The sequence below is a fragment of the Bidens hawaiensis genome, unplaced genomic scaffold (genome assembly GCF_021521415.1).
Source record: "Bidens hawaiensis isolate Kalapana, Puna unplaced genomic scaffold, B.hawaiensis_p1.1 tig00008041_1, whole genome shotgun sequence".
Taxonomy (NCBI): Eukaryota; Viridiplantae; Streptophyta; class Magnoliopsida; order Asterales; family Asteraceae; genus Bidens; species Bidens hawaiensis.
The window spans coordinates 633,795-655,842 of NW_027491565.1; the positions used below are offsets into that span (position 1 = coordinate 633,795).

General features: G+C 39.6%; 2 protein-coding genes across 2 annotated transcripts; both read right to left on the minus strand.

Annotated features, from left to right (window-relative positions):
• Positions 1-1,521: 1,521 nt before the first annotated feature.
• Positions 1,522-11,923, minus strand: LOC143636719 (uncharacterized). Its single transcript, XM_077104239.1, has 5 exons — positions 11,799-11,923; positions 3,934-4,099; positions 2,608-2,763; positions 1,673-2,506; positions 1,522-1,566 (listed from the first exon to the last, which is right to left on the minus strand). The coding sequence occupies exons 1-5, from the start codon at positions 11,921-11,923 to the stop codon at positions 1,522-1,524; spliced, it is 1,326 nt and encodes a 441-aa protein (XP_076960354.1).
• Positions 11,667-21,324, minus strand: LOC143636754 (E3 ubiquitin-protein ligase KEG-like). The gene is made up of 16 exons (XM_077104270.1): positions 20,308-21,324; positions 17,352-17,714; positions 17,023-17,253; positions 16,780-16,905; positions 16,362-16,698; positions 16,118-16,275; positions 15,882-16,039; positions 15,684-15,805; positions 15,054-15,188; positions 14,851-14,975; positions 14,682-14,786; positions 14,367-14,600; positions 13,950-14,283; positions 13,678-13,866; positions 13,263-13,568; positions 11,667-13,158 (listed from the first exon to the last, which is right to left on the minus strand). Exons 1-16 carry the CDS (start codon positions 21,096-21,098, stop codon positions 11,929-11,931), a joined length of 4,944 nt encoding a protein of 1,647 aa, XP_076960385.1. The 5' UTR covers positions 21,099-21,324; the 3' UTR covers positions 11,667-11,928.
• Positions 21,325-22,048: the final 724 nt, after the last annotated feature.

The window sequence follows — 22,048 nt, forward strand, 5'->3', positions numbered from 1 at the left end:
TCTAACTTCATTGTGAGAAGATAACCATATGCGTCGGTATGTATGCATATGTCTATTTAGATGCATATGTATAAATGCACATATAAATACTGATATACACATAGAGATAGGGAGGCAACTAACAGGACGAAAATCTTCCCTTAAAACGCCTCTACTTGATGAAGCCTTTTTTACTTGAGCAATTGAAACGAGCAATTCTGTTCTTAAACATGACGCGTTCAGAGCTTCCATAAGTCTCTAGGTGGCAAAACATTTTCAACAGCCTAATTCAGTGAAAATATTGAATTTTTCTCTTTCATTAATATAAAACATACCTGTGTAACTTTGGAATGGGTCGAAACGGGTCATCCAACTAAACTAATGGGAAGTCATCGCACAAATGTTCTTGGAAATCTTATAGTTGGTTTGCAGCAAGGAAAACAAAATTTGCAGAAAATTTTCTAGTTAGTATAATAAGATATTATTTTAGTATAATGATATAAATTCATAGTTATTAAAAGCCCACTGGGCGCACGCCTAGGCGATAATTCAAGGCGCAGCACAGGTAAAGCGCCTGGTGATGGTCGAGGCGCGCTTCCGGCCATATTCCGGCTAAAACCTGTAAATTCCGGCCTGAAATGAAGGTAATTACCTGGAAGGAGGTGGAGGAGAGCCTTTTTTGTGTTCTCGTTTTCTATACATGGGTTTAAACTTTAAAGCATCGAAAAACTGCAACTTCATTTTATTTTATATTTAAAGTAATATTGTAGCTGGGCACTGTAGCTCTGCTGCTAGTGTGCTACAGTAACCACATGATAGGTTAATTTAAATAATTTTTTTATTTTAAAACTATTTGTTATTGAACTATTAAAATAATATTTGAAGGTTTTATGAATCTTGTTATCTCTATATTCTAAATTTTTAACTTATTGTTTAATTTTTAATTTTTATGCGTATTACATAATAGCTTTTATTTTTATATATGAACAATAGTATTATTTTTCTGATACATAACATATTTTAATTTCTTTTTTTTTTAAGTGCGTTTTTTTTCTTAGGCCCTCGCTTTTTTTGCGCTTTGCGCCTAGGCCCTAGGCGAGACCTATGCGCCTTGAGTGCGCCTAGTGCTATTAATAACTATGGATATAATCATTTGATACATGGCTTTCATTTGCAAGGACATTAACTTGATTCAGGAACATACCTCTGGTTATAGAGTAAACTTAAAAGTTTGTTTATATTCTCAAATTATTAAAATGGACCTTAAACCGGACGACATAGTTACTCGTAAGTATGCTGCAACGATGCTGTTATGGCGTCTCACAATGTTACCCAATCTGAGCTGGCCCGTTTAAACAGTTGCATACACCTGATAATATATGTGTTTATATATCGTACAGCACAGGTTAAGAATGCACGTGAAGCACAATAAGAATCATAATAAGATCATACACTAAAACATAATATCTCAACTCAAATAAGATAAAAACTTTACAAAATATTAGTAGCCTCTAAATTCATTTTCCAGTTTATGAACAAAGTTTATTTCAGTTTTAATTTTAACATATTGACAATCACTGCTTCAAGCTGCAACGAAACAAAACAAAAAAAGTAAACCAATGAATAATCTCTAGTTCTCTACATTAACATCAAGATGAAGAAGTCACAAGACTAATCTATTGAAGATTCGTACCTGGTTATGATTTATAAAAAATGCGGGATATGCAGTTGAAAGCTCCTCCTCCACCTCATCATCATCATCATAACGGGCACGTCCTTCCTGAACAATATATAAAATAAAACTCAAAAAAAAAAAACAGTATTGCCATTTCATTTGAGCAAAAAAGAATCGTACGTTGTCGAAAATTTGATTTTGGTGACCAGAATTTGGTGCAAAGGGAGTGTTAAATGCGGGCCATGCATATGACAAAAGGTCCTGATAAAGGGCAAATGACTCGTCATCATATCTTAGCATTCTCGACATTTTTTCACCGTATTTATCCATTAGTTGAGAGTAGACATTTTTATCAATAAGCTGGCGTTGAGGACAAAGCGAGACACAGATTGCTAGCAGAGCATACATCTGTTCAATCTTGTTTAGTATTTGTGGCGAATCCTGTTGGGGCTGCTTATTCTTGAAAATGTGGACAAGGAAATTGTTGAATTCGTGTATGGCGTCTGCATACCTCCCCAACATAAGATTAGCAAAGCCATAATGATAGACGGTTGTGACGTGAGTGGGAACAAGACTGGTGTAAAATCCTTGCTTGCTTATGTCAATCAAATCTAGGCAGCCGAGTCCGGTCCGGTAGCTTCCCAGTAAACAATGGACTCTTAGTAAACCAACCATGCTGAAGTAGCCCAAGACATTTAACACATTACTACTACTACGACCGGTCCGAACATCTTCTGTTGTTGCTGTCAACAACTGAAGCCCGCTATCTTCTGCACGCTCTAGAATCTGAATAATCGAAGACTTGCTCACGAATGCTTGCAATAAGCTAAGAACACACTTGACACTCAAAGCCTGCCAAAAAAAACTATTATTATCATTCAAGTATTCGACACATTATCATCATTCATCAACAATCCTGAAAGATATATAGTTAGTATGAACGCCTGACTGACCCTGTGACGTAGTTTTAGTATAGCAACATCCTGCTCGGTTTTGATTTCCGAGGCACGATAGTGACAGAAGGACTGAAACTGATTGACAAACTCGTCTATCATGTCCCACAACCACTGGTAAGGCAACTGGATACTCAGCATGCCGGTTAACAGGAGCTGAAAAAATAAAACCCAACACTGCCTTACTAACATATGCCAAGAAAGAATCTACTACAAGACAGGGTATTATAAAGGGGTGTCCCGGAGCATGATTAACCCGAACCGAAACTAGGGGTGTGCGTGGTGCGGTTCGTTGTGGTTTTGAGCTAAAACCAAACCAAAAACCAAAACTTCGGTTTTTGGAATTTTTTAAACCGTTTGGTTATGGTTTTTTTCGGTTTCAGTTCTAAGGTTTTTGTTTTGGTTTCAGTTTATTCGGTTTTTGCCATTTGAGCTTGAAAATTTTCGGTCGGAAAAAAAAGTTAGCAAAAAATAAATAATTTAGGTATATATAATTTTGTTAATTGTTAACTAATAGACACTATTATACATTTGACAAAAAATATTTGAGCTACATATTTATTAGATTCTTATAAATTACTTAAAATAAAAATTAAGATATTCGGTTCGGCTCGTTTTTTTTTATTACATGCAAAACTAGGGTTGACAATTTATGCACGAGACACGAATACACGACACGTACCTACACGACTTTAACAGGTAACATGTAAGGCCTTAACATGTTTCGTGTATTATACAGGTAGACACGAATTTACTTGTTAATTTTTGTGTCTAAACAGGTAAAATACATGTTAAGTACCTGGTTAGATTTTTATAACTATACATACATATATATGTGTGTGTGTGTGTAATTATAAGTTATCATAAACCCTAAATTCCTAAAACATTTCCACTCTATGTTTCTCATCCGTCAACACTCACCACTCACGAACATTCCCTCTTCGGCTTTTTTTTTTCACTAAAAAGGTTGTCAAATATGTGTTTCTAAAAAACTCTTACCGTGTTTTATCGTGTATACAGTTTGTGTTCGGGATACATGAACACGATAAGTTTTCGTGTCGTGTACAGGTATACACATTTCGTGTTCATGTCTTATCGTGTTCGTGCATTATCATGTACGGGTATACATGATATGCCAGCCCTATGCAAAACCAAAGCCGAACCGTTAGTTCAGTTTTTACAAAAAAAAAACATAAAACTAAGCCTTCGGTTTTTTCGGTCTGTTTCATATCGGAGCACTTTAAACGAGGTGGTTCACATGCAAAGCCGAATAAGCCAACTAAGGCCGAGTTAAAAAGTATTAATCGGGTTAACCCAAGCATCTACCTCAAAGAGATTGACGTAGTTACGCCATGAATGAATCCTCTGCATGAGGGTTGGTGAAGATGTGGTAGCAAAGAGTTGGCGGCACCACATCTCTCCGTACAGCAAGCAGAAGATATCGTCGTTGTTCACGTACTCGGCAACGTCCTCGACACAAGGCAACTTAATGCTGCTCGCTGTTTCATACAACTTGCGGATCTCATCCACGTTGTTGTTGTTTACACGGTGAAGAGGTATGTACCCGCCTTAACATCGAGCGGGGCGGGTCAACCCACAAGATATAGACAAGAGGCTTGAAATCAAGATATCATGAAGGCACAAAGCCAAAACCTATGCGCATGGCGCATATCACATATGCTCACGCATCACATATGCTCACGAGTATCACATATGCTCACGCATCACATATGCTCACGCGTATCACATGCTCACGCACCATATATGCTCACGCATATCACATCTGCACGTGGCGCATCTGCGCGTGGCGCATATCACATGCTCACGCATCATATATGCTCACGCATATCACATCTGCGCGTGGCGCATATTACATATGCTTGCGCATATCACATCTGCGCATGAAACATCTGCGCGTGAGAATAAAGAGAAGACCTCGCGCATCCTCATGATAGGCGCATATCACACATGCACATAATCAACCTCGTCCTTATCCAAATCAGGATAAGGACAACCTTGATTGTGCTCGTCAGACAACCTTCCAGAAGGTATCCTTTAAGGAATAAAGAATATGCTGATGTTGACAGCTGCCAATGAAAGGTGGACAACTCAGCAAAACCCATGTGCTACCACGTGATTGCACATGGGTCAGGTGAAATACCTGGGTCAGAGAATAATCAATGAAAAAGCACCAGGTGTCCTAAGGACACGTGGCGCAAAGCAATAGGAGGAGGCCAAAAAGGCCCTAATGGGATCTGAGCCCAATCATTGGAAACCCTAACACTATAAATACCACACCACCTCCACAAGGGGAGGTAAGGAAGAAAATACATTCCAATTCCTTACTCACTCTCAGATTATTATTATCTTCTCCTACAATCTCTTATTCTCACACCGGAGGGTTACCCCAAAGAGGACCCCTCTGTCCCTTTCTGAGGGGTAAGTTCACGGTGCTGCTCGTTTTGTAGGTGGAAGAATTCATACTCCGGAGAACCATCGGTGAAATAGCATACTCATACCCGAGGAAAGTTGATCGTCTACCAGTGAGCCGATCCACGTTTCTTCATTGGCGCCATCACCTGTAACAACGGCAACAAAACCACTATCTCATCAGTTCTCTCTGAAAAACTTCATCATGGTTTCTGGTGTTCGAAACAGCGATCAAGTTCTGGAGGATAATGAGTTTGAGGATGTTAATGAGGGACAGCAGTTTCTGAGGGTGCCGCGTGATTCTGCGCGCACCACCAGTAACCATCCCTTCATCACAACTCCTCATAGCCAGACTGAAACTCCTCCAGACGATCTCACGTTCCAAAATCTGACTGGTGCAAAACAAAAAGGACCAATGGGTCCAGAAGTTGAAACCAATGACCCTAAAGAATGGCTCATAAACGAACAACGACGTTTAATGGACAAATACAATGAGCTGGTCAAACACAAAAAGTTAGCCGACTTAACACAAAGGCTCGCATTTGATAAGCAAACCATCCAGGGAACAACAAAAAGGGCGCGCGCGCCGGAAGATGGTCACTCTGTTCACACTGAACACGCTGATTTTAGTGATGAAGAAGTGCACAGCATGAGGAAGACGCGAGATACTCATGCAGGAGGCTCACAGCTCCGCGCGCACATGAACATAGCGCCTGGAGCCAAAGCCGATATGGATCTGTACACACCGTACAGCCCACCAGCGAGAGGGCAAGTGGACGTAACCACACCATATAGGCCAGCCATCTTGGTGAAGCATTCAAAATTCACTGAGCGCATCGCGAAGGCTCCCATTCAGCACAAAACCAAGATGCCAAGTGGTTTGGGCAAGTACGACGGCACAACAGATCCAGACGATTTCTTACAAGGTTTTTACAACACTGGAAACCTAGAAAGCTGGACGATGCCAACATGGTGTCACATGTTTGCTCGCTGCCTCACGGGCGCAGCGCGTGTCTGGTTCGAAAGCTTGCCGACTGGACAAATCGATGGGTTCGAAGAGATATTGGAGAAGTTCCAGGCTCACTTCGTACAGCAGCGCAGACACACGCGCAACCCGATGACATCATGCACTGCGTGCGCAGGAATGATGAAACCATTGAAGACTCTATAACCCGTTTCAATCAGGAATCTCTTGCAATTGGAGGTATCACTGAGCAACTCCTGCGCGTGGCCTTTATACAAGGTGCGCGCAGTGATCAACTCCGCAGAGCTCTCGTGAGCAGAGATGGCATGCCAACCACTTGGGCCAAGCTAATGGAAGCATCGCGAGTCTTCGCGCGAAATGAAAAACAAATTGCCCAAGATAGAGCAAGAGATAGAGGGCATCAAACAGAAGCACCGCGCAACAATGAAAGGAGGGGCAAACAGAACTCCGTATGGTCCAGGTTGCAACAAACCAGTTTTTCTCCCGCAGAAAAGCAGGCGCAACCAAGCTCACCGCAGCCCCAAAAAGACATTCGTAATCGCGGAGAAAGTGACAAGAGGGAAGGCGGCAGAGAGCCTAACAGACCTCTACCAAGAATATGGACTCCCCTCACTAAAACGCCTTCACAAGTGTTAAGCACAGAGAATGTCCAGTTTAAAAGCCCCAAGCCATTACTCCACAAGGGACCATCAAACAGTGGCAAGTATTGTGAGTTTCACAAGTCCATAGGGCACAACACCGATGCATGCCACCATTTGAAAGATGCGATTGAAAGAAATGTGAAATCAGGCAAGTTGGCTCACCTGGTGAAAAACCCAAGACCAGAGAATGAACAACCAGATGGAGCCTCAGCCAGCAAAAAGTTCAAAAGAATCTGTGTAGCCGAGGGAGGAAGGCAAGGGCAAAGATCGAGAAAGAGAAGCGCGCAAGTCCAAGGAGATTGGCGCGAGCAACAAGTAATCTTCCCAAGAATCAGGGGAGGCCCGTCTATCAGCAGTCCTCTAGTCATCACTACACACATTGCTCATTATGAAGTGTCAAAAGTCCTGGTGGACACTGGCAGTGAATCAGACATCATGTATGAGCAATGTTTCAGGAAGTTGGATCCAGCAGACCAAGCAAGGCTCGAAATTGTGAATGCACCAATCTCGGGTGTTTCAAATGAAATCATTCACCCCCTAGGTCAGATACAATTTGAACTAACTATGGGGGATGAGAAACACAAGCGAGCCGAAATTGTCAACTTCTTGGTCTTGCCCACCACTTCATGCCACAATATGATCTTGGGTAGAGGAACGATTGCTCAATTCAACGCCATACCGTCACCAGCGCACGGCGCGCTGGGGTTCCTAACACCAACAGGTGTAACATTTGTATACCGAGATCATTTGTGCGCAGTGACAAGTATACCGCGGGAAGGGAGAATGAAACTTCCAATGGCAAACAACGCGCCAGAGGAATGGATTCTCAACCCAAAATTCCCAGAGCAAACAATCACAATTGGAGCTACGATATCAGACGACACAAGGTTGAGAATGAAAAGATTGCTCACAACGTATATGTCGGTCTTCGCGTGGCAACATTCTGATATGACTGGGGTTCCGCGAGACCTGGCGCAACATTCTCTCAACACCTTCAAGTCTGTAGAGCCAATTGCTCAAAAGAAGAGAGTCATGGGGGATGAGAAGGCAAAGGCCGTGAATAAGCAAGTAGAAGATCTACTGCGCGCAAATATCATCCGCCCAATACGATACCAAACATGGGTAGCCAATCCTGTGATGGTAAAGAAGAGCAACGGGTCATGGAGGATGTGCATTGATTTCAAGGACCTCAACAAAGCATGTCCAAAAGATTGTTACCCCCTCCCAAACATTGACGCGAAGGTGGACTCTGTGGCGCCATTTAAGCTCAAATGTTTCCTGGACGCCTACAAGGGCTATCACCAAATTCAAATGGCACCACAAGACGAGGACAAGACTGCCTTCAGAACTGACAAGGGTGTTTTTTGTTACAAAAAAATGCCCTTTGGTTTGAAGAATGCAGGAGCCACTTACCAAAGACTCATGGATGCGGTTTTCAACGAGCAAATTGGAAGAAACCTAGAAGTCTACGTGGATGATTTGGTGATTAAAAGCAGGAAGGAAAGAAAAAGCTCTGAAATAACAATGAAGATGAAGAATAACAACTCAAAAGGCTTGCTTTTATAGGCCCAGGAGAGAGAGAAACAGGTAGTGATCAGAGTTCACGCGCCCCCACTCGCAGGTGCAGGCCAACGCGAGCGCGACACTTGTTCCTGACACTGTGTGAGGGGACATGAAAGGGAACGAAACAGGTACTGATCAGAGTTCACGCGCCCCCACTCGCAGGTGCAGGCCAACACGAGCGCGACACGTGTTCCTGACACTGTGTGAGGGGACAGGAAAGGCAACTGTAGCACCTCGAGCACACGAAAAGTCTGACACATGTCTCCATCTCTGACGCATGTCAGCACCAACCAACCACGTACATGGACGATTCATTTCAACCAAAAGGATAGAATTTCGCGCAACGATGAGAAATAAAAAAGGAAAAGACAAACCCTATTAAAAGAGAAAACTATTAAGTCTAATATCTATCTTACCTCGCTCGCGCGAGACAAGACACACATTAGACTGGGGGGGCTTGAAGAGGTATGTACCCGCCTTAACATCGAGCGGGGCGGGTCAACCCACAAGATATAGACAAGAGGCTTGAAATCAAGATATCATGAAGGCACAAAGCCAAAACCTATGCGCATGGCGCATATCACATATGCTCACGCATCACATATGCTCACGCATCACATATGCTCACGCACCATATATGCTCACGCATATCACATCTGCGCGTGGCGCATCTGCGCGTGGCGCATATCACATGCTCACGCATCATATATGCTCACGCATATCACATCTGCGCGTGGCGCATATTACATATGCTTGCGCATATCACATCTGCGCATGAAACATCTGTGCGTGAGAATAAAGAGAAGACCTCGCGCATCCTCAGGATAGGCGCATATCACACATGCACATAATCAACCTCGTCCTTATCCAAATCAGGATAAGGACAACCTTGATTGTGCTCGTCAGACAACCTTCCAGAAGGTATCCTTTAAGGAATAAAGAATATGCTGATGTTGACAGCTGCCAATGAAAGGTGGACAACTCAGCAAAACCCATGTGCTACCACGTGATTGCACATGGGTCAGGTGAAATACCTGGGTCAGAGAATAATCAATGAAAAAGCACCAGGTGTCCTAAGGACACGTGGCGCAAAGCAATAGGAGGAGGCCAAAAAGGCCCTAATGGGATCTGAGCCCAATCATTGGAAACCCTAACACTATAAATACCACACCACCTTCACAAGGGGAGGTAAGGAAAAAAATACATTCCAATTCCTTACTCACTCTCAGATTATTATTATCTTCTCCTACAATCTCTTATTCTCACACCGGAGGGTTACCCCAAAGAGGACCCCTCTGTCCCTTTCTGAGGGGTAAGTTCACGGTGCTGCTCGTTTTGTAGGTGGAAGAATTCATACTCCGGAGAACCATCGGTGAAATAGCATACTCATACCCGATGAAAGTTGATCGTCTACCAGTGAGCCGATCCACGTTTCTTCACACGGATACTGTGGTGCAGTTTCACGACCAATGCTTTCACCGCGTCATCGATGGATCCCATTGATTGATTGCAGACTGACTGACTGACTGACTGATTGACTGATTATGGTTTAAATGTTTGTGAATGACGTTTGCAACTTGAAGACAATATTTTTTTGCATGTCCCGACAATTTGGTGTTAAAAGTAATCTATATGGTGTATGGTGTATGAATAACCTAGAACAGGGCCGTCACTTTTACCCGAAACCCAACCTGAAAAAACCCGTACCCGAACTAACCCGAATCGAAAAACCTGAACTCGAGAAAAGACTAACCCGAACCGAAGTAATTCGGGTTGGTTTTCGGGTTTGATTTATATGTTTCGGGTCAACCCGAATAAACCTTATGTTTTGAAATTAAATATATTTTTAGGTATAATAGGCTTAGTCTTAGCCAACTATTATCGATCGATTGTTTATTGTTAATTTATGTTTTCCGTTTATTACTAATACCAACCGTAATCGAACAATCAAATCACGTCCGATTGAAGAAGACTATGGTTCGAGTTAGTTATGTTTTCCGCTTTTGATTTATTTTATCAAGTTATGTTGGTTTATTATTTGATTATTGCGTTACGAGCAAAGAAGAATATGTTGTTTTAATTTTAGCATTGAAGTTTTTAATTTTTTTTGTTTTGTTTTCTAGGATACTTGAAACCCGATTAACCCAACTTGAAAGAACCTGAACCCGAAAAACCCATAAATTCCGATTCTTTCTTTTTCTCTTGATTCTTTTCCGATCGAGGTCAAGGCTCTAAGCTCCGCTCCTTCGACTGATTACATGTCCTACCGAGACAAAATTTGTAACTTGTTTTTAGTCTAATAAGAGCTTGGGGGTACCGATGACCTGCAAATTTGGCTGGTGAGCCCGGGCTTTTTCCAGCTGTTCTACGGCCATGAGAGATTTGGGTTGGATTTCGGGTTAAGATTTAAAACTTTGAAATCTGAAAAACCCGACCCAAAAAACAAATCCGAAGAACACCCCTACCTATGACTATTAAAATTGTTAGATTAAAGTGTTAGAAAAAATAAAAATAATAATAATGATAACTCACGGTTTAAAATGACAAACAAAAAAACAAAAAACCCCTCAGTGTAATTCCACTAGCAATATGGTATATGGCTTATAGTAAAATGAAACTACCATGCCACTTACCATAAAAGCCTAAAATAGAATAAATGGTTGGACTAAAATTGATAATTTAAAGAAACCATATCAATCAAAACCGAAATTCTCTTTTTGATAAAAGTGAAAAAAATGACCAAACTAAATGAGTTAAAATAACAATTTACTCTTTTTCAAATGAAGAATAGCTTAACATATTTTCAGCCTTCACATCTAATTTTGTGTGACAAATGTTCAATAAGTTTTCTTTTGATGTCTCGAAGTAAATATTAGCGGTGATCAATAACCGAATGGTCCGAACTGAAAACCAAAACAAATTAACCAAAGACGAGTTGCTATTTTTTGCACCCTCAGTTAACCAAAATTAACGGAACCAAACCATTCACATATTTCTAATTTTTATACCTTCATTTCATATATTCTAGTTTTTATACCTCTATATTTCATGTATACCACAGAGTCCACCATTTTATGTATTTATAGAATTCATTTTATGTATTTAAACATTTATTTCATGTATTTTTCTAAATTTAGAATTTTAGCCCAAGTTTAATTTTGATCATTAATCGAAACCAACCTAATCAAAACCAAAACAAAACCGAAAACCAATTGTTTTAAGACTAATAACCGAACCAAACTCTACACACCCTAGTAAAAAATAAAAAACCGTCATCTCACGCCATCACCTAGCCTAACCGAAAAATATAAATCTTTTGATAAAATCACCAAACTATGAAATACTAAAGCTATACTTAGAAAAGAAATGGGTGTATATAACATAATATGAACAAGACAACATACGAGTTAAAAGGTACATAAAAAGAAAAAAAGCCAGTCACAATGTGTCTTAACAACAAAACAGATAATCAAATGATGATGTTATTCCTCTGTATAATAATAATAATAATAAAATTAAAACACCAATTCATATGTTGTAGACTATTTACCTAAATAGCTTACTTTACTTACCTCATTGTCACCTGTCTGCAATCATTTTCACTTTCATGGTACTTTCTATCCACATTAGTTTCATCCAAATACCCAACACCTACAAAACTAGGCCCAGATGCTCGGTTTTCGTTACTTTTCACCATTCGGGTCACGGGCGTTCGACTTCATCAAGATCAAGAACAATATCAGCAGGATCACCAATCCATGGCTTTCCTTCCCTCCACTGAAACTTGATCCTTAACTTCCCGTTAGCGTCCACCCCGACCACTTGACCTTTGCTCGCGTGCGTCTCCATACCCCACCTCCATCTCGGGTTGACCAGATTCTTTTTTATTTTCACTTTATCTCCCACTGCAAACGGTCTGACCCGTTCCACTTCAATATTCTTGCAAAGCCATAGTCTTTCCAAGAAACAGAACGCGACCCAAAGATCCTCGTCTTCAATGCGGTGCACCACCCCGATGCTTGAATGCGTCACGTCTCCCCAATGGTAGGTCGGGTTTGAGACCGACGGTTTGACCCGAACCCAGTCTCCGATATGAAGCTCTTCTTCTTCCACTACTTCGACTTCAAACGGCTCGAGCATCCATGACTTTGAACCCGAGGGTGTGTATATTCTTAGCTTCCCGTCCGCGTCTATTGCGGATATTACACCGATACTTGAATGTGTATGTCCCGACCACCCGAACCTAGGTTGAGTCACCGAGGACTTGACCCGAACACGTTGACCATTTGTCAGCTTGTTGACTTTTTCAAGATCGGTACTTGGCCCTACCCATTGCTCTTGTTCTCCACAGAAACCAACCGAAATGTTCCCGTTCCATATATCTTCTTCATACACAATACCCTGTACGACTCCAATACTACCGGGCCTGATTGATTTCCAAGCACTCGCGTTATCCGTCATACGAACCCATTCTCCAACTTCGAACGTCGGTTCTTTTTCTAAATCTGCAGGGTCGCCTCTCCACAATCCCGATAACCCGAAAAACGCGACACGTAATTCACCATCCGAGTTTACACTGATTATTACTCCTCGATAATCAGATTGGGCGCCTCGCCAACCCCATCTGGGCTCTTGTAGACCTGCCCGAAATCTCACGTGCTGCCCGACTTTAAAGCCGGAAACTTTCTCGATGTCGGTGTGGTGAGTCATCCATTTGCCTTTACGGAAACAACAAGCTAATTCTAGATAACCGGTATCTTGTACACTATGGACCACCGCTAAGCTTTCTTTTCCAATACTTAACCAATCATAACTCGGTCTGTTGCCGACACTCGGTTTTGAACGAACCCAGTCACCGACTTCAAACCCGGAAAGCACTTCCGCATCTCCAGGGGATACTTTCCATAAGCCGTGTCTTCCCGCCACTTTCGCCTGAAAAAAGAAACGAAAAGTTCAAAACTGTCGAACCCGTTTTGGCCCATAACCCGACCCGTCAGCCGAACAAAAGAAAGCAAGTAAAGGAAGAGCATTTTTACATTTAAAGCTCCATCCATGTCGATTCTAACAATTTTACCGACGGTGGCGGGACTTTCGTTTGACCATCCGAGTCTAGGTTGACTGACCGACGACATCATATGTATTTCTTGACCCAATTCGAAAGGCGGCACCTTTTCAACATCCGTCACAGAACAAGAAAAGGGTTTGCTTCGAAAGCAAAAAGCAATCCCCATATCACCGTCTTCCTCTAAACTATGGATCAATCCAATACTGTTTCGGGTTATATCCTCCCACCCGTATTTAGGAGATGACACTGAAGCCTTAATTCTCACCCAGTCCCTCACCTGCCATGTCACCAAAAGTTTGTCAAACAAACGGGTCGACTCGGTTAATTTTTAACTCTAACGGGTCAAAACAGAAAAACATAATACAAGATTTTTAATATTAATATACCTTGAAGTCTTCCACCTTTTCCATGTCAGAAGGATCCGCTTGCCACGGAATGGGCCGATTTGGAATTTCAATTATTAAAAGCCCGTCACTTTCTATCTCGATAATTCTTCCAACACTGTGATGTGTCTCACCGCCCCAAGCATACCTAGGCTCTGCAACCGACCGTTTTACACAAATCCGGTCACCAATCTGCAGACACGATAATCCCATGTTAAACATGTATTTTTAATAGAAGTGAAACATATTATAGCAATGAGTATATATTAAATTACCCTAAACGGCTCAACAGGTTCAACTTCCTCGGGTTCACAATGCCATGGATGTGGAAGATAGCTGAGTTCCAATAATAAACTGTTATCGGGTCTAATACAATATACAATGCCAATGCTTCCAGGTGTGACTGATCCTAACCCATGCTTAGCTGTAGTAAGAGCGGGCCGGACCCGAACCCAATCTCCAACTTTGAATTCCTCAACCCGTTCCATTTCTGCAGGATCCGCCTTCCATCCTCTGGACGCTCCAGGAAACCCGACCCGTAAAATCCCATCATCGTCAACACAAAGTACGGTTCCAATACTATCTCGCGATTGACCTCTCCAACCAAACCTGTCGAAATACTAAGTTCACGATTAACCATGATTATAAAATCAGTATTGTTACAATAATAACATGAACTTTTGTGATCAAACCTTGGCTCCCCTACATCCGGTTTGAGTTGCACGTGTTGACCGCGATCCAATGGTATGACTTTCACAACTTCATTGGCGAGAACACGAGCTTCACCGGAACAAAATGATACAAACAGGTTATCTTTGTCAGGAACACTCTGAACAAAACCGACACTCGTGTGCGTTGCACCTTGCCACCCGTATGTTGGAGTGACAACTGTACTTTTGAATTTAACCCAATCTCCTACTTGATATCTAAAAACCATTCAAAAAAAGTTAAAAAGTAATCATACAGAAAACATTCAAGAATCTAAAAAAACAAGCATATGAACTAACATTGTAGGGTATAAATGAACCCCTTTGTTTGCAAGTGCTTCCATCAAATCTTCTGAAATCCATTCCCGAGGGAGGGCCTCCAAGAAGTCACGCAGCGTCATGCCACTGTATCCACCAAATGTGCATAAAAACTATTGTTCAAAAATGAAAAATTAACAAAATTTATTACCTGTGATTCCTAACTTCTACAGCAGCCCCTGGATACTTAAGCATAACGATGATCCAATCAAGATTTTCACGAATCATCTTTGCTGTATCGGCAGCTATATGGAAAGCATTATTACCTTCGTCGTCCTATAAACAAGCAGCACGCGGTTTAAAGGCATAAAAACAATAATATGACAAGTTTATGTAACTGAATTGTTGGAATACCTGCAAATTACAATTTGCTCCAGCAGAAAGAAGCATTCCGACACATGATTTTGATCCTCTGGTCAACGCCACATGTAGCGGAATTGCATTGTGCACGTTCCTTATATTCACATCAACTCCAGCATAAAGAATAATCTATTCAAACAGTTTAAACTTCTTACATATAGCTATTGTGTGAATACGATTGCAAAAACTAATCTAATTTTTGTAAGACAATAATTTACAAGGTTATATAAACTAATCTAGTTTAAACTTCTTACATATATTATTATTATTATTATAATTATTATTAGCTTTTATATAGCTGTTAAACTGTGATCTTATTATTAATATTATTATAATTAGTAGTAGTTTGTATATAACTGTTAAACTTTGATTTCCTTTATTTTGCTTCATACACATGAACTTAGAGCCGAGGGTCTCTCTGGAAGCCACCTCTTCATTCCTTTGGATGGAGGTACGGTGTGCCTACATCCCACCCTCCCCAGACCCTACTTATAGCTTTGCTGTCGGTGGGATTTTACTGGGCATGATTGATTGATTGTTATATATTTACAAGTTACAGTTTACAGGACTTTCGGTACGTCTATTATAGAACGGGTCAGAATTGCCAGCTGGCGTATAGCGTACCTTAACCAACTCAACATCATTAGTCATAGCAGCAGTATGCAAAGCGGTCCATCCATGCTGCGTATCTTGGGCCGTAGCATCAGCTCCAGCAGCAAGGAGTATCTGCACCAGTTCCCTACCACCTGCAATATAATTAAATAAATCCTCTGTTTTTTGTTTACCGTAAGTATATACATATTAAATGAGACTAAAACTTACTCGCTTCATGATCTTTCTTTAAAGCAGCTGCCATACTTAACGCAGTGCCAACAGGGCTCGGTACATCTATAGCATCACCGATATCTTCAGAAGTTGCCACTTCAACCCATCTTTTAACAACAGCTACATTCCATGTTGTCACACATAAATGTAAAGGCCTATCCAATTATACACCTATTAGTCCACCACATATAACCGTCTTAACATATTTCATTTATAAACGAATCTGTACTCACGTTAGATTCTTTGAGTTTGAAATCCCCATAGATTTACACCCCCCATGTTCCAATATAACAAGAGCACACTCGGTATACTTTTTAGTCACGGCTCTATGCAATACAGATTCACCTTCATCATCAACCGCATTCGGGTCCGCACCAGCTAATAGCAATTCCTGTTGTAAACGCCGTTTTTAAACAATATTATTATCATAATAATAATAATTCCAAATCTTTATATAAAGGTGGTCAAAAAACCTACACGCATACAATCGGGTTGACCATGATACGCGCAGACATGAGCAACAGACGGGCCAAACCCGTCTCTTAACCTAGACCTGACATTAGCATATCTACTAAGAAGGACCCGTACACATTCTGGGGACCCGGCTGCAAGAGCAAAGACAAGTGGCGGGTCCCCGTCTTTATCAAGAACATCAACATTAGCCTCGGGATATTTTAAAATAGCCTCAACGAGTTCAGCACTGCCACGTCTGCACGCCAAGTGAAGGGCGGTTTGACCATCACTATTTTGTGCTTCGAGCAGAGAATGAAACGAGTTGCCATCATTCTTTGATGAAGCCCTTTGTAGCAACTCACTGTATTTAAAAAAATTATAAATTACATAATTAAAAATGTAATAATATAACTTATAAAGCAAAGACAAAATGGCTACTGACCTCACACCAGAAACATTGCCTTCGCAGATCATTTTATGTAAAAGACTTTGGTAATCAGGAACAACTTCTAAGTTAACTGAAGGAGAAGGCGGAAGCCCGTTTGCTTTTGGTAGTACAGTTACCTCACTGCATTTTTAGGTTAAAACAAAGGGTAAATAAGAAATTTCATTTTACCTATATGTTAAATAATCAAAAGCATTAAAATTTATTTATTGGATTTAAATATCTAACCCTAATACTTACTTATCCGGGCTTGCAGGGGACCCGCGAGGTATTTCTTGTAGGTGTCGGAGAAATATTGCCATCATGGCACTAAAAGTCGGTCTTTTGGGTGCCTTGAACTGCAAGCAATCCCCGATCATTTTCCAAAGATCCCTCGGGATTCCAACACCTACTACACTTGCATATTGTGGAGGTTGTCTCTTCGCCTTTACAACTGCCCGATATATTTCCTCAGCACTTAAACCAGCCCACCTACGAACAAATATTAATTTATTAGAAATCTCAAACGGGTTAAATCCAGAAACTTAAAATTATGAGTAATAATAATAATAATAAGAGAACAGCCATACGGAACAGAACCGGTGCACATTTCAACTAAAGTACAGCCAAAGCTCCAAGCATCTGATTCTGGAGATATACCAAGCGCATCATCCCAAAGAAAATTTAATGATTTCTTTTCAGGCTCCCATGCCTCGGGAGCCGTGTAATTCGGGCTCAGCATTGTGCAATCCATGCACGAATGACTTCTTGAAGAATCACACTCTGGGCGGGTTCTTCGACAAGAGGGCTTCTTTAGAATGGCGGGAAGCCCGTAATCAGAAACCACTGCACGACCGTCTTCATCCAAAAGAAGATTTGATGGTTTAAGATTCATACAAACTACACCTGCTGCGTGAAGCTCAGCAACTCCACGTGCAATATCCGCACCGTATCTATCATATAATTCCTCATTAGTGTAAGCTAGTTCAACGGTCTATCAAAACATTTTTTTATACATCAAGATAGCATTAAAAACATGTTTGAATGACTTCTTAGAAACAAGACTACAAACCCTGATATCTATTACCATAATATCAGCACCGTATCTATTAAAAAGCGAAAGATATTATCTTTATATCATATAATTCCTCATTAGTGTGACCGGTTCAACGAATCAACGGTTTATCAAAAACACACTTTATACATCAAGACAGCATTAAATAACATGTTTGAGCGACTTCTTCCAACCAAGATTATAAACCCTATATTAACCTAAATCAAAATCAAACTTTGAAAAAACAAACCTCGAGATTTGCTCAAGAGCAAGTCTCCCTTCATTTTGTTGCATTTCGGTCTCAACTAGTTCAACGCTTTATCAAAAACACTTTTCTTTACATCAAGATAGCATAAATAACATGTTTGAGTGACTTCTTACAACCAAAATTATAAACCCTAATGTCAATTACCCTAAATTAATGTAACATATCCTTATGGTAAAACAAGGGAAAAATATTATCTTTATATCATATAATTTCTCATTAGGTTGTGGCTAAACGGTTATCAAGAACACTTTTCGGTATATCAAGATTATAAACCATAATGTCAATTACCCTAAATAAATGTAAATCAAGATCAAATTTTTATAAAGCAAACCTCAAGATTTGCTCAAGAGTAAGCTTCCCTTGAATCCCTTCATTCTGTTTCATTTCGGTCTCAACCAGTTGAACGATTTATCGAAAACACTTTTTTACAAATCAAAATAGCATTAAATAACATGTTTAAATAGCTTCTTCCAACCAAGATTGTAAACCCTAACTTAATCTAAATCAAGATCAATTTTAGGAAAAAAAAAAAAAAACTCAATATTTACTCAAGAGTAACTCTACCTTCATTTCTTTGCACGTCGGTCTCAACCAATTCAATGATTTATCAAAAATCATTTTTATAAACCAAGATGGCATTAATAACATGGTTGAGTGACTTCTTCCAACCAAGTTTATAATCCCTAAATTAACCTAAATTGATATCAAATTTTTAAAAAAACAAACCTCAAGTCCCTTCATTTTGTTGCATTTCAGTCTCAACTCTCAACCGGTTCAACAATTTATCAAAAACACTTTTTTGTACACCAAGATAGCATTATATAACATGTTTGAGTGGCTTTTTCCAACGAAAATTATAAACCCCAATGTCAATTCCCCTAATTTAGTGTAATATATCCGTACCGTATCTGTTGAAAAGGGAAAAATATTACCTTTATATCATACAATTCCTAATTAGTTTGTGGTTAATGATTATCAAATGCACATTTTTACATATCAAGATCATAAACCCTAATGCCAATCACCCAAAATAAATGTAAACCAAGATCAACTTTTTCAAAAACAAACCTCAAAATATGCTCAAGAGTAAGCCTCCCTTCATTTAATTCATTTCATTTCGGTCTCAACCGGTTCAACGATTTATCAAAAACACTTTTTTATACATCAAGGTAGCATTAACTAACATGTTTGAGTGACTTCTTCTAACCAAAACTATAAGCCCTAAATTAACCTAAATCAAGATCAAATTTTTAAAAAACAAACCTCAAGATTTGCTCAAGATATTATCTTTACAACATCTAATTCCGTTAGTTTGCAGTTCAAAATATTATCAACAACACTCTTTTACATATCAAGATAGCATTAAACAACAAACAAGATTATAAACCCTAAATCCCTAATACCAATTACCTTAAATTAATGTTAACATACCTCAACATTCGCACAAGATATTATCTTTACAACATCTAATTCCATTAGTTTGCGGTTCAACGGGTTATCAATAACACTTTTTTACATATCAAGATTGCATATTTGCATAAAAAACAAACACGGCTATAAACCCTAAATCCCTAACACCAATTCCCCTAAATTAACAAAAACAAACCTTAAGAGTTGCTCAAGAGCAAGCCTCCCTTCATTTGTTTCATTTCATTTCGGTCTCAGCCAGTTCAACGACTTATCAAAAACACTTTTTTATACGTCAAGATAGCATTAACTAGCATGTTTGATTGCATTCTTCCAACCAAAACTATAAACCCTAAATTTAACCTAAATCAAGATCAAATTTTCATTAGTTTGCGGTTCAACAGATTATCAACAACACTCTTTTACATATCAAGATTGCATTAAAATACAAACAAGATTATAAACCCTAAATTAATGTTAACATTTTAACATACCTCAAGATTTGCTCAAGATATTATCTTTATAACATCTAATTCCATTAGTTTGCGGTTCGATTGTCAATAACACTTTTTTACATATCAAGATTGCATATTAGCACAAAAAACAAACAAAATTATAAACCCTAAATCCCTAATACCAATTCCCCTAAATTAATGTTAACATACCTCAACATTCGCTCAAGATCCTATCTTTATAACATCTAATACCATTAGTTTGCGGTTCAACGGATTATCAATAACACTTTTTTACATATCAAGATTATCAATATAAACCCTAAATCTCTATTATTAATTACCCTAAATTAACATAAACATACCTCAAGATTTGCTCAAGAGTAAGCCTCCCTTCATTCTGCTTCATCTCGGTCTCGACCGACCCGTTACACTTATCCATAACCAACCCTAAACACCCATCCACCTTCATGACACCATGAAACCTACACACATTCCTACACCACATCGCCTTCCGCCTCAACTCCTCGAGCTGACTCTGCACCCACACCAAATCCGTATCCTCCCCACTCACCACCTTCAGCTTCTTCACCGCCACTCGGTGCCTACACCGCCCCGATTTCCCCACCACCACCGCCGCCCACATCTCCCCGAATTCCCCAATTTTCTTCACCATCTTCAAATCCTGATGACACCCAACTTCTATCAAACCGTTAAAACCCGACCCGTGGGTCCCACACCTTTTATTATTATTATTATTATTATTATTATTATTATTATTATTATTATTATTATTATTATTATTATTATTATTATTATTATTATTATTATTACTATTATTATTATTATTACCCAATATGTTATCTTCATCTTCTTCTTCTTCATCATCTTCTTCATCTTCATCACTAAAACCCCCAATTGAATTAGACGAAATGAGCCCTAGAATCGCGTAATTCTTGCGTAAGGCGTGAACAGAGTTGCCGACAACGGACACGTGGCGACAACGTGGGCAAGACAACGAGGTGTCGGATGACGATGAGGCGAACATACGAGATAAACACTCTTTGCAGAACCCATGTCCGCACTGGAGCAGTAACGGGCACCTGTCGTCTTCGTTGTACCGAGTTTGACACACTGTGCAACAGGGTATCTTCATAAAGGATGAATCTTGAATCTTGATTAATTATAATAATAAAGATTGGTGCTTTGGGGTGAATTGGTGCAAGATCTTTAAAGGGTTTGTAGATCCATGGAAGAATAATAGTAATAGAATAGAATACAAGTGATTGATGGGTTGAATTCGAATAGCTGGAGAGCATACACAGGGCAAGGTTTTTTGGGGGTTTGATTAATGTTTTGTGTTTTTTTATTATATATATATATATGTGTATGTATATGTGTGTCTGTGTGTGTGTGAATATATATATATATGTTAATGTTTTTCTTCTGGTTTGTTGAAACTTGAATTGAAACCCGTTTCATCCGGCACAACAAAAACAAGTTACTAGAGAAATGGTTTTATAAATGGTAAAGTTTTGAAGAGTGTAAAGGTGTTGAAAAATCACTACATTCACATTCACATTGAAATTTTTGTTTTTATTTATATAATTTAGAAAATGATAATTATTTATAACTTTTTTTCCTTTTTTTTAACGGCAAAATTATTGACAAAACCATGCATTCTGGCCTGATTAGGCCTAAAAGGAGCCCAGCCTAAACAAAACAGAAATATAGGAATGTTTTGAGCTAAAGAAGAGTGTCTTCTTTGATCAAATCAAACACGTTAACAATCCAAATTCTTATATTTATTGAACACCAACTCGTTTATGCATTTCCAGATCAACCAAATGGTTATCAAGCATGCCGCTTGTATCACTTTTCTCTGATCAATGCCACCCACTTTAGCACCCAAATCCAATGGAGATTTTATCGAGTAAATATCCACCATATACGATATCTTCAACCATGAACACACTTGATTCCAAATTGCATAATCCCATGGGTATAAAGGGCAAGTGTTTTCTGTATTTCATTCTCAACCCACAATTAACACACCCAATATCGAGTAAGTTCAACCCCATCCCCCCCCCCCCCCGGGTACACTGG